At 41.2% G+C, this 13,693-nt stretch overlaps 1 protein-coding gene across 1 annotated transcript in view; it reads left to right on the top strand.

The window, feature by feature from the left end:
* Positions 1–13,693, top strand: part of clcn2a (chloride channel, voltage-sensitive 2a) — a 59,798-nt gene that overhangs the window by 26,561 nt on the left and 19,544 nt on the right. Inside the window, exons 2-9 of the mRNA XM_061732298.1 lie at positions 928–1,096; positions 6,867–6,998; positions 7,400–7,528; positions 7,862–7,995; positions 8,328–8,408; positions 10,060–10,083; positions 10,508–10,586; positions 13,215–13,340. Of these exons, the coding sequence (XP_061588282.1) occupies positions 928–1,096; positions 6,867–6,998; positions 7,400–7,528; positions 7,862–7,995; positions 8,328–8,408; positions 10,060–10,083; positions 10,508–10,586; positions 13,215–13,340 (874 nt within the window). The remainder of the gene's footprint in view (positions 1–927; positions 1,097–6,866; positions 6,999–7,399; positions 7,529–7,861; positions 7,996–8,327; positions 8,409–10,059; positions 10,084–10,507; positions 10,587–13,214; positions 13,341–13,693) is intronic.

The following is a 13,693-nucleotide window of genomic DNA, read 5'->3' as shown; positions in this document are numbered from 1 at the left end:
AGGAGTCAATTCAGTAACAGCCCTGCAGAGTTAATCGGCCGGGATCTGACAGGTGGAGCTTATTGTCTCATCAGTCTGAGGAAAGCCATTACATGGATTTTCAATAGTTTCAGATTGCTTTGCAGAGCCAAAGCCATATCTTTAGGCATACATGGGGGGAAAAAAAGGATCTGTCCCACATCATCTTCACCATAAATCAGAAATTCATCATAGCAACAGGCAACAACTAATGTTAGTCTGAAAGCAATAAATAAGTCTGGGACTAGCGAAGAAATCACATCATTTTTTAAACCGATCACTTACTTTACAAACTATATAAAAATGAAGGGGGCATGTATTTTCCCTAGATTCCTGCACACGTAGGAGTTGAGGAAATGAAGAACTGGATCTCTGAACCAAACAGTGATAAAATCAGATATTATAAACATACATTCTCTGTAAAGTTGGGTTCATTATGATAAAAATGATATGCATAACAGCTGGGAATATTGGAACCTCTGACACAAGAAGAAGCAATTTTACAATATTCATTATCGTGTTGAAAGAGTTATTATACCGGGCAGGAGAAGACTGAGGGAAAATGTAACGTCTTGTCTTAGTTTAGGGCTCAACAGTACTCTTCAGAGGACAAGGTGTGCACTAAAATCAGCTGGAGACGCATACATATTTGGGTGCAATAAGACAAGTAATACAGGGATTTTATGCCACAAGTTAAAAGAGAAAAGTTTAATTTTACATGAAAGAAAACTGAAAACTGTGAAGTTAAGTGTCGAGTGAATTATCTGACACCTGTTCCCCTTTAGTCTGAGTTTAAAGGTGTTTCTGTTAAGGGTTGTGTTTATAAATGATAGAACCTGCTGAATCACGTAGCCTCCCACACCTATTACCTTCATAAAGGCTCTCTTTTTTTGTCTTTTGTGTACACAGATGTATGGGCGCTACACCCAGGAGCTGGGTGCCTATGCCAAGGAGGAGGCAGCCCGCCTACGCGATGGAGGGGTGCGGGATGGCAGCGGACTGCGGAGGAACACCAGCGTTAGAAGTCGTGCTGCAGATCTGCTGGAGTATGATAAAGATCCCTGCACAAAGTGCCAGTGTAAGTGATGGCCTCTGTAGATGCCCTTAAATATTCCTCGGACTCCGCTCCCAGGGACAACGTGTCTAAGCAGCGTGACGCTCAGGCATGTCCTGAAGGTCAGAGCGGCGCATTGGTGAGTGAGTGTGTGTGTGATGCTCTGAAGCAGCCTTTTGTAGCACACTGCAGCGCTTCAGTAGACACGCACGTTGCGTGAAAACACTGACTTCTTTAAGTACAGCAGAGTAGCTACAGTACCTGACTCAGGGGAGCGGGAGAGGACGTGAACGAGATTAAATGTGACCAATCTGAGCAATGACCTCCAGCCGGCAAGGGCGGCACCCTCCGCCGGGTGCCAGGAGCCCACAGTGTGCTCCTGTGTGTCTGTGTGCGGAAATATTTGCATTATGTGGGTATTTTTGCTAGTGTGAGATGAACTCTGGTCCAAACTGTCAGATTGTTTCACGTCTAGTTTCCTCAGATGACGGCAGATAAGAAAGTGACACCACAAGAGAGTTCCACTTCAAACTGATGCGTCCAACAAAAACGGACTGACAGGTTGTGTGTGTGTGTGTGTGTGTGTGTGTGTGTGTGTGTGTGTGTGTGTGTGTGTGTGTGTGTGTGTGTGTGTGTGTGTGTGTGTGTGTGTGTGTGTGTGTGTGTGTGTGTGTGTGTGTGTGTGTGTGTGTGTGTGTTCAACAGCCATGATGTTGTTTCTAAAACGGCATCTTGAGGTTTTTATCTTTTAATCCTGTCTTCTCCACAAATAAAGCTCAGTGTTTCCTCACATACTTTGTATTGATTTCGAGGATGAACCATAAAAACGGGACTCTTAAAGATCCAAACAACAGTTTACCGCCTGATTGGAGAAACTGTGTGTGTTTAGTGATTGATTAAGCATGCGTGGAAGATACAGCTGCTGAAAACAGCTGGATTTGGTTCAGTCTGCTTCAGTGATTTTACAACTTTAATTAAAATATTGATGATTACAAAGAGAGTGAACAAAAATATATTCTATTTCAAAAAGGATCCTAATAAAATATAACATTCAATCAGTTTCTGTATATTCTTTGTGTTATGGAATGACAAAAAGGAAACCCTTTTAAAGGAGCGATGGTGACATATATGTGCTTGGTCTGCCCGGCTGGTCAGTTTATCAAGTTTTATCGTTATTTTGTGGCGTAGTGGGTGGAGTGGGCAGAGGGATCTCATCGGGAATCTGAACCCCACATTACCTCCACGGCGTAAAAGAAACCTGAGCCCCTAAAGGAGTCACAAGCCTGCTTTCTCATGAGGTTTCCCCGTGCTTGGATAAATATGGAGGGTTGTCAAGAAGCGCATCCAGCGTGGAACAAAGCGACCCCTGAAGTTGGAGCCTCGCTAGTTAAAACACACGCCCCACGTGGATGAGAATAAGGGCCCGGTAACTCAGTGGGTTGAGCGGTGGCACCACATGCAGAGCACATCACCCTCACCCTCAGAAGACAGTTGCCTGTCAAATTCTACGCCATCAGAGTTTTGAAAATTAATAAACAATTTCAGCCAGATTAAACCTTCTATGGCTTTGAAACTGCAGAGATAGTGGCATGTTTTTTCTATGCCTATTTCTTGATAAAAGTAATGATGAAATGTGTCCAACTGGCTCAAGGCCAAGCACACATATCTTCCCGCAGGTTCACAGCATTACACAGGTGAGTAGTGTTTCTTAACTGCTATATTTCTTCAGTAAATTAAACCAAGCCTGTAAATCTGGCCTGGTCTTTGTAGAAGTACTTGCAATATGATACTTGAGTCCCCCATTGTTCTGGTATTTACAGTTTCACTGCCATGTAGATGTTTGCTTTTCCTGACTTAAAATGAAACACAGATAATTACATTAAATTACATTAAATAAAAAAAAAGAGAATGCATTCAGAGTATTTCAATGTTTTCTCAAAACGGTGAGCTTCTTTCGAGTTTCCATAGCGTCCCAGTTGAACTTTGCTACTTCTCCTACTTCTAAATTCAATCGAACCGCACCGTGACTCTGTCATGTTTGGAGTCATGTTTCTGACTTCAAAAGTCAGAAAAGGCCAGTAGTTTCACTGCAAAGTGTCAAGTTTCCTCTACAGTGATGAACATGCTGTCGACAAAGAAATGCTCATTGTAATGTTTAACATGCAGACTGCTCTGATGACATGGCTCTCGTCTGCTTAGCTGCAAACCATTTTCATCAGTTACTTAGATCTAGTTATTGTAAATGGAATTACATGATATAAAAGTGTGTATTTTCACACATCCTTGCACATACAGTATGAGCCAACACATCTGTTTTTCAGCATCAATTTCTGCTTTATTACCCTTTTTACATTGGTGGTCTGATTAAAGGGCTATTAAATGCACCGTAGGTGAAACTACAGTATCAGCTCAGCCTCGCTTGCTTTCTTTAATGGAGGCCATTAAAAACAATTACTCTCAGATTAGCCGTCAGATGTCTGCAGTACGTTCTCATAGATCAAGAGGTGTTTGTATTTTTAAACTCATCTTTAGAGACACGCAGGCTGGCTAGCCTGTGGCTTCTTAGGTAATGTGTACAGAGAGAGGGTTCAGTGTAGCTGGAAGTGGGAGTTTCAGTGTTTTCCTCTCAAGCTTCTCCGTGGGTGATGGACTTTGAGTGAGAGTGCCTTGCTCCACATCAGAGACTGTAGCTTTTGAACAGGACAACCTACACACACAGCTAACGGCTCCACTGCTGTTGGATGGAGGCCTAAAAACATGTACTGCCTCAGCGTGTTTATTTTGGTTTGCGAAGGTAAATGTTCAGGGATTTTATTGCTGATGTCAAATCTCAGCCCTCCCTCTGGTTATTCCAAGGCCTGGCTTTGGCGTATGCTGTTTCGCAGCTGATTCAGTGCCTGTACATTTCTGAACAAACTGTAAATAGGTGAAGAAGCCCTCTTTGCCAAAGAGTGTTGGTGTCTGGTGATGCAATGCAAGAGCAGGGGAAGGAGGAGAAAGTGTCTGGCGTTGGGTGTTATGTTTATTAAGGCATCGGGAGAAGACATCTGTGAACGCCACTGAGCCTGCGGATGTGAGCGTGAGCCAAGATGCACACGGAAGTATGTTGCTTTGAAGGTGCCAGACAGTATGAGAGGGAAAGTGAGGGTATTTTTTTTAGCAGTCCCCATGTTATCCTCACATCCCTCCAAATGTTTATTTTGAGGGTCAGGACTAAGTGAAACTAGGTGAAGCTCATGTCAGGGTAAAGGCTGAGGTTTGACCTAAAAGGTTATCGACAGGAAATTATTTACCAATCAGCGTGCAAGTGTGTGTGTGTGTCTGTGTGAAGGTGTGAGTGTGTGTGTTTGGGGGGGGGGTGTCTATTTACTTTCTATTAACGTTGGCTGTTGTCCATGTGTGCGATTGGTTTATCTGCACATCTGTGTTTGCATGTGTATTACATGTGCAACTGCACGTGCGCCACGCTGGCAGTTTTCCATGCAGCAGGTGGCAGGACTCCTGCCTGAACCAGACAGCTGCAATCCCATTTTTTCCCCCACATTATTCATCCAGTTACGGCTTTTTCCTGCATTTGTGAACATACTGCAAAAGAAGCAGAGTCACGGATTTGCCATACAGTAATATAGATATGAGCATCGTAGGGAAAACTTGAGTCTGGAGATAATATACTGGATAGTTTTTTTATGGGTTTTTCAATTTTAGTTTGAAGCCAGTCTTTTAATTCCTTTTTTTCTTTGTAGCTTTGAATATACAAAATAAATTGAACACATTATCCAACGGTCTGTGCCTTGTGTGTTTTAAACATCTGTTGCTCTTTTTTCTTTCATAATACAGTTTTATTAAAGTCATATAATCAGTTCCAAGTAAAACGTATATAAATATATTCAAGAAAAAAAAATAATAGAGAGGGAAATAGCTTGACGTAACCCGACAGAAGCATTTTTAGGATCTATGGATCCGCAAATGTGTTAGTGGCACATTTTTATCTCCTCTGGGGACGGACACATCTATGAACACTCTGGATATAGAAGTGAATTCCAGGCTTTGGCACTGTCCGCAGACAAGTAGAAATTAGTCCAATGATGCTTCTTTTAGCTGACCTAGCTCAGAGTTATAGATTATAATCTAATAGCAGAATTTGTAACTGACCTAACTTTGTTTTGTCACTACATGTGCATGTTTCGCGTGGGACTCCATAAAAGGATGCTCTCGCCCATCTCAAAATCATCACATAACCTTTTTTTAGTTTTTATATTGTCATCACACTTCTTGTTATCAACTGGTAAATGGCATTGTGGTGTTTCATCCTTATTTTGTCTTAATTTGCATGACTGGATCCTTTTATTTTTGCAGCTTTTTGAATAATCCCTTTGATTGATTTCTTCTGTTTTTTTCCATGTTCTGTTACAAAGAAAGCAGAACACAATAAACTCTCAGAGCTCTGCGTCAGCCTCCAGTGTGTTATAGATTTTAGATATCATTCTGCTAAGCATAGCAGAGCTGAAGCAAACCTCCAGAAAATACTTTTTAAAGATGTGTTCAACCTGGATTTAAAGTGTTTAAAAGTTTTATTTAAGGGCAGAAAAAAAAAAAACATTGATTATTTTCCACCAGCACTCCAGCCAACATTTATATGAAGGACCCGTGTGAGATATAAAAGGGCTTAAAAATGGTCACCCATTTGGGTCTGTTGGGTTACATTTTGACCCCATGTGAACTGCTTGCGTTGGTTCTGCTCAGGTACGAGTGATGAATGGACATGGGGAATAAATGGGCGTTTTATCTGGATCCCACTTAGGCCCACCACATGAGCGAGACCCAATTAGTCAGTTCACTCGGGGCCCAACTGTTCAGCCCATTTATATATCAAATGTGGATCCCCTACACAAAACCTGGGTGGGACTACAGGTGGCAGATAATGTTAGGTTTTCTAAAAGATACATTACCAGTTTCTTCTTAACTTATAAATGGAGGCTGTGTTAGACGAAAGTGCTATAAGGCGATTTGGAAGCCGGGCTTTTAATAGTGGAAGATTACATTATCCTCCGTTTAGCTGCTTTGGGAAGGTTGAAAGGATTGCAATGAATTTTTAACGCCTCTTGAAGATATTTGCATTCCAACACATTTAAAGACTTTTCAGGTTTCGTTTGGTAAAGTTGAAGTTAAATGTTAATTTATGAACACCATAGAGATATTAATGCTTTATTATCTACCAGCATACCAGGATATTAGCAGGGAATGAGACGGTTAAAGGGCTCCCAATGTCACACATAAACCATACAAAACTCAAATATTAGTTTTTGTCTTATCTTGTGGAAGATTTTAATATTTTCACCTGTGACCCTAAACAGGAAGAAGCGGTTATAGATAATGGCTAAATAGATTGCCGAGTTTCATGCCATGTGATGTATTTTCTGCTTAAAGCATTTCTCACGTTGAGTCATTTTTTGAAGTGGTTTACAAATAACACACTACCTGCATTCACCCATCCATCTCCTGCTGCTCTGATCTGATCCCATCTCTCTTTTGTTTCCTCCGTGAAACTGCTGCATATCTGAGTCACACACAAACACGTATCTGCAGGAGATGTATTTTCATAGATTTCAGGATGAATTCTCTTTCTTTCTTTCTTTCTTTCTTTCCCTCCTTCCTTCCTTCCTTCCTTCCTTCCTTCCTTCCTTCCTTCCTTCCTTCCTTCCTTCCTTCCTTCCTTCCTTCCTTCCTTCCTTCCTTCCTTCCTTCCTTCCTTCCTTCCTTCCTTCCTTCCTTCCTTCCTTCCTTCCTCCCTCAGCGTGTGCATCTCGGTGTCAGAAGTTCCTGATCTCTCGGGTGGGGGAGGACTGGATCTTCCTCATTCTGCTGGGTCTTCTCATGGCTCTGGTCAGCTGGGTCATGGACTACGCCATCGCCTTTTGTCAAGAAGGTAAGAAAGAGACAAGGAGCCAGCAGAGGAGAAGAGAAGAAGGACACAAAGGAGAGCTCTCACACAAGCAGCTAAGCTGATCTAAGATAACTGGCCTGGGCCAGACTGTCATGGTTCTGAGAGATCCTGCAATAAATACCCTGCTTGAGTCTTTTTGGTTTAAAAATTGTTTTGAGTACATGTCATTTCTATCTTAGTAAAGAAACCAAAAAATAAATATTGATGTCATAATTTTCTTTACTACAATAAGAAGATTTGGGGTGTGTAAAATTAAAAAAAAAAAATTAAATTATTTTCCTCTTTGAGAAGGTCAGTGAGGAGAAGTATATTTGGTTGATGAATGATTTGGTTTTCTGCAGCATAATAACGAGATGAAGTTACTTATGTGTGTATATGTGCAGCACAGAAGTGGATGTATGGCGGACTGGACAGTAACATGCTTCTCCAGTACATTGCCTGGGTCACCTACCCAGTGGTACTCATCACTTTCTCTGCGGGGTTCACACAGATCCTGGCGCCTCAGGCTGTAGGTAAGACAAACACACTAATTATACACCAGCATTTTTTCTCACCCCACTAATTCATGGTCAATTTTCTCCATTTGAATAATGCCATTGGTTTTGAAGTGCACAATAAGGACTGCAAAGACTGCATACCCATGCAGGACATCCATAAAACACACCTGTGATGAGATGTGCATACACAAAACTGTATGAATATCAATCAGCGGCCCCACCCTCCACTCATCCCTCTGCTGTTCCCTTATTCTCTGCATCTCAGTCTCCATAGTTTCTGTCTTCCCACTCGTCTTTTCCCGATGCGCCATCATACCTGGTCTTCCTTTCGGTATTTTCCCTTCTCAGGCTCCGGTATTCCAGAGATGAAGACAATTCTCAGGGGGGTCGTGCTCAAGGAGTATCTGACGTTTAAGACTTTTGTGGCCAAAGTCATCGGTCTGACCTGCGCTCTGGGCAGTGGTATGCCTCTGGGGAAAGAGGTAAAGAACCGTTTCTTCATCACTTCCTATCACCGGCTGCCTTGGCTCTGCAAATCACAAATGACAAGTTTCAGGTTTCCTGTGTGGAGGATTTAATCCCCTTTCTTCAGGCCTTTATAAAGTCGCAGCAGTGAAAGTAACATGATTTACTGCTAACAGCTGATATACTTCCTCTATGCAGTGTATTAAAGTAGTTTCAATCTGAATCTCAACAGGGATTAATCATGCATTAATGATATCTCTCATCTTGAGTGCAGCATGCTCTCCTCAGTGTTTTCAGGCTCATTCTGTTCCAGCCGTTTTCTGACTTCTCTCATCATCCTCTCTCCCAGGGACCCTTCGTTCACGTCGCCAGTCTGTGCGCCGCTCTTCTCAGTAAATTCATGGCTGCTCTTTTTGGTGGGATTTACACGGTGAGGATGGTACGCATTTTACAAGCTATTATGCAGATATCTGAGCAGGAGTATGTGTTTAAGCTGAGCCCCTAATCATTGTTTTCTGACTGTCACTACGGAGACAAAATGGAAAGCTAAAAAACCTGGTTGGAGATGCTCACTAAAGTTGAGGATAAGAAATATTGATGAATATTTCTGTTTTGAAATAAATAAAATTAAACTGAAAATAGATTTGAATCTGATGTAGAAGTCACATAAACTCTTAATAAACCCGGATAAACCCACTGACCATTACACAGTCAAAAACTGTGAAAAACCCTGACTCTTACTTTATCATAGCCTCGTTTTTGGGTCTAATTGCATTCTGAATCCAACTGAAAAACTGACAGAGAATGTGTCTGTACCGTGAGTGCAATCGGATTGTGTTTTTATTTGTGTAAAAAAAAAATCGAACTAGAATTGAATAGATTGTTGATCAAATTTGTTGGTTTTCATGTGGGGTTTGATTCAACAGGAGCCAACTGATTGTGTAGGAACATGAGGGCATTTTACCTCAGCTCATACTGGACAAAGAAAAACATCACGTCACTCTTTTATTTATTATTATTATTTATTCAGCCTTTATTTATCCAGGAAATGTCCCATGAGATACAAGATCTCTTCTTCCAGGGAATCCTGGTCAAGACAGCACACATAAGTTTCATATATAAGACAATAAAACATACATATATATACGATGAAGACATAAAATACATCAAATCATCAGTAACAGACAATCTGAAATTAAAGTTGATTTAAAAACAGCTACATGTTTCCTGAAGGGCAGATTTTAAAATACCTTTAAACACATTTACAGTAGGGAGGGCCTGTAGGTTAATTTTATATTGCAACCCATTCCATAATGAAGGGGCATAAAAGGAAAATGAGGTTTGACCAAGATCTGACTGCATCCGGGGGACATTTAAAAGCAATCCCATTTGCTGCTAAACTCGTGCTATAGGTGTTTGTATAAAAAGACAAGATAAGTCTGGAGATGTAAAATGGAGATTTACCAATTAATGCTTTAAAAGTAAATCAACATGTGTGCTTTTCTCCTCTGGTGTAGGGAGGGCTAACTCTTTGAAGCCAAACTTGTCATGAAACTGATCCAGGTCTTGGGTCTATGGGTCCACCCGCTTTGCTGTTTCAAGAGACTCAGACTGATAGACAAAAAGTATTAATTAGAATGGAAGAAAAACACACACACAAACACAATGTTTATTCTTACAAAAAGTTTTTGATGCTTGTTTGACTTTCTGCCATTCCCTAGGGCTCGCTCTCACCTCCACTCATGTGAGACCCCACCCTGCACCTCTGTCTAGTTTCTGTACTGGACACTGTGCCGTACTTGTCCTCGCTGCACCACCAGCCACGTCACTATGGAGGAAGATAGACTGCAGTGATGTGGAGAAGGAAAAACATATGTCAGCATAGATAGAAAAACTCAAACAGCCCAAGGGTCGGCTACATGGACGTTAAACATCATCTGCCAGAGAGATGTTGAATCAGTCCAGTGTGGAATCAAGACTGTTTGCTGAAGTTCAGTCTCTACTTGTTTGACTTGGTGGATGAAAAGGTAACCTCTTTGTTCACACATACTCCTTTTTTTCCCAAATTTTTATTGCTAAAGGAAGAGCCTTTTGAGGGAAGCAAGGTATGAATGCACGAGCCGGATAGTCCCTTCATTACCAGTCCCATCAACCCTGATAACCCATGCCATCCATCGCAGAAACTGAGACAAATTGATGCGCTGCCCCTTGTTTGATGCTGTTCAGCAAACTGCCCCAGGGAGGCATCGATCTGTGTCACCTTTGCTTTGATATAAACATCTCATTTCATTTTTTTTCCTCATTTGGGCCTCACATGTGCATCTGCTCATGTATGTAACCGAAGCTTAGCCGCCAAACATTGATTTTGCAGTATAACTGGTGTACATATAAACCTTTTTCCTTCTTAAGAGAATGTCTTTTTTAATTTTCCATTTGCTATGTTTCTGTGGCATTTGCATCTGTGCATACATCTAAGTGCACGGCTCTGTGTGTTTTTGGATGTGTGTATATCTGACCCCTGTCTCGCAGAACGAGCTGAGGAACACGGAGATGCTGTCGGCGGCCTGTGCGGTGGGCGTGGGCTGCTGTTTTGCTGCTCCCATTGGAGGTACGACCCCGCACTTGTGGTTTCTGATCAAACAGGATGTAATTATGGTAGACAATTACAGAATCTAATTGAATGGTGAAATTATTTACCCTACTAGCAGTGTGGGACGCAAGTCTTGATCAGTATATCCAACGCTTAGATTCAGACCTTTATCGTGTATCTCAACAGCTATCCGCTTTAATTCCATGGACGTTTACGTGAATATATACACCAGGGATTTTATTCATCCATCCATCATTTTTCACTCATCTCAGGCTAAACAAGGTGTTCCAGATGTTCTCCCCACCTTGCACTGATTTCCAGATCATCTGGGAGGATATGTAGGTGCTCTGAGGCCAGAATAGTTTTGTAATCTGTTTAGCAAAGACTGAATCTACCTTGGAGCCTGTTCCCAGACAGGTGCCACTGAGAAACCTCAAAAAGAAGACACCCAGAAGGCATGCAATGATGCAAATCAGATGCCTTAGCATCCTCCATTTGCTCCTTTCCACACAATTGAACAGGAGCTCTATTCCGAGCTCCCAGCAGGTATCCAGGCTCTGTCTGAGTTATAACTGCCCAGGATATTGCAGACACTAATTCGCCTGTCTGAAAAACGCTCCATCTTGTCATCACTATCGAACAAGTTCTCTGTTAACTTCAGCTCAGTTTGAGGTGGAAGATCAGCCTCAACCTGGCAAAAGTTATATGTTTTCCATCAAACAACCACGATCTCACACTTAGAGATGCAGACTCTCGTCCTGGCTGCTTTCCAATCGTACGCCAACGGCTGATCCCTATTTATGAGGTTTCCTAACTCTACCCCCCTTCTCAGCCAGAGATTCGCTCATTCAAGTGATGATTGTGTTCATTGTTTTTCTCCTGGAAGTTAAATATATCAGACTCATTGAGGAAAGTTTGTATCACGTTACATCCCCTTCCAGCGATGCTACGTGAGATTAACAATTTTCATGTGAATAATTTAGCAGGATAAGATATTCAAACTGGCTTAGAGATATATTGAAACCTTATATTCCCACCTTTTTACTTCAAATGTCACGTTAGGCTCTGGTTAGTTTGGCACATTTTAATTTGAAAAAAATATTTTGATGCAAACAAACCAGTATGGACGTTTTTTGGTGATAACTGTTACAAGTTATACAGTATTTACCATCCATCCATCCACCATCTATACTTGCTTCATCCTATTTAGGACCGCAGGGTTCTGTTGGAGACCATCCCAGCTGTCACACCCTGGACCTGTCATCCTACTGCAAAACTATTCACCATTTGTGCATAAAGATAGTAGGAAAGTGGGGCCCTGAATAGCCCAGTGGGTTGAGTGGGTGCAACACACGCAGAGGCAATTGCTCTTGTGCAGGCTGTGCAGGTTCCAATCCCAGCCTGTCTCTCTTTACTGCTTGTCTTCGCCCTCTCTCTACCTGTTTCCTGTCTAGCCACCTCCAAAATAAAGGCCACTACAACCACAAAAAATATTAGGAATACCTTGACTTGCCTTTAGTTTTTTTCTTGTTTTAATTACTTGTTTGTTTGTTTTTTAATCATACATGCTAGCTCCTCCCTCCAGTGTGCCCCTAGGACACATGCCCCATCCTGAACTCACCACAAAATTGTAAATCTTTGTAATATAATTTGATAAATAATTCCCCCATAGCTCTAAAATGTGTGGTTTCCCTGTCATATATAAATAATTAATTTTAAACTTAATAGTCTACATGACACTAAATGGCCTTTATGATGTTTGCTGCACCATCAGGCTAATAGAAGTCCAAATGAAACCTCCGTCCTCACTATGATCAATATGCGTGTTAAATGCTAAAGTGATACATCATAGTTTTCTGTGCTGCACTCAGCAGCTGCTCCGTCTCTCCTACTCTCAGCAGATGGACTCGCCCACTTCTATAGATGTATCTTCACATTTACATATTTTCCAAACACTGTGAGAACTTCTTGACCTTTCCTTTGATATCATTAAGAGACTACATATTCATATTTTATTGGATAATATCAAGTCATGTTATTTCTATCCTAACTGATATCATATGGGGTTGGTTGTTCTGATATTTTTTATCCCTGCATGTGTTAAATGTGTGTTGGAAACTTGTTTTATACAGAAACCTGCCTAGTTTTTGCAAGGTTTTAAGTATTTTACATCCTCTACAGAAAGAGACCATGAAACTAAAGAAGTACAATTAAAAAGCCAAAAGAAACCCCAAAACAAATGACTATAGGATGCAATCATTTTGATATTTTCATGCAAAGTTTTTCCTTAAGTACAACAGACGCTTGAAGCAGATGGAGCTTGTTATAGGAAATGATTGGCACCTTGTCCCTTTAATTATGACCAATTAGACTAACCCACACTGACATCAGAACAAATTGTACTGCACAGTTGCTGATATGGCTTCATGGCATATCCACAGAAACATGTGGGTCTGGCCCTATTCTTAATGCATTAGTTATTGAAGCCAAAATGTTTTGACATTGTTTTAAGAAAATGAAAAGTATTATTTGCAGCCCTAAGCTTGATAATTTGAGAATTCATGAGACTTAGACTGTATCCGTTTCTGTTTTCCTTTGATGCAGCTCTGGATAGGGAGTGTCTCATTGTATATTTGTGTATTGCAGGTGTGCTGTTCAGTATTGAGGTCACTTCAACCTTTTTTGCAGTGAGAAACTACTGGCGGGGCTTCTTTGCCGCCACCTTCAGCGCTTTTATATTCAGAGTTCTGGCTGTTTGGAACCAGGAAGAAGGTAAAGTACAACAGTGCAATTATCACAATACTTGTATTTCTATGTGTTTCCGTATTAACGGATCAAGGATCAACATTTATTCCAGATGCACTGAGTTGTGTATTTGTTAGCAGATATTTAAAGTAGCAATGCCACTTTTGACCACATGAGGACAGCATTTTTCATTCAAGTTCATGTGTCAGCCCCTAGTGCAAGGATTTGAACCTCTAATGGGAAAAAGTGGAATTCTGAGACATGTGGGACCTTTTCCACTCAGAAGCATCATAGTTTCAATCACCATAGCAGATCTATATGCCCCCATGTGATCAGCAGTGGTATTACTACATACAGTGGCTTTAGGGTGTACCAATGTG

The sequence above is a fragment of the Cololabis saira genome, chromosome 10 (genome assembly GCF_033807715.1).
Source record: "Cololabis saira isolate AMF1-May2022 chromosome 10, fColSai1.1, whole genome shotgun sequence".
NCBI classification, from domain to species: Eukaryota; Metazoa; Chordata; class Actinopteri; order Beloniformes; family Belonidae; genus Cololabis; species Cololabis saira.
The sequence above is the reverse complement of the archived record's forward strand: the minus strand, read 5'-3'. Positions and strand labels throughout refer to the sequence as shown.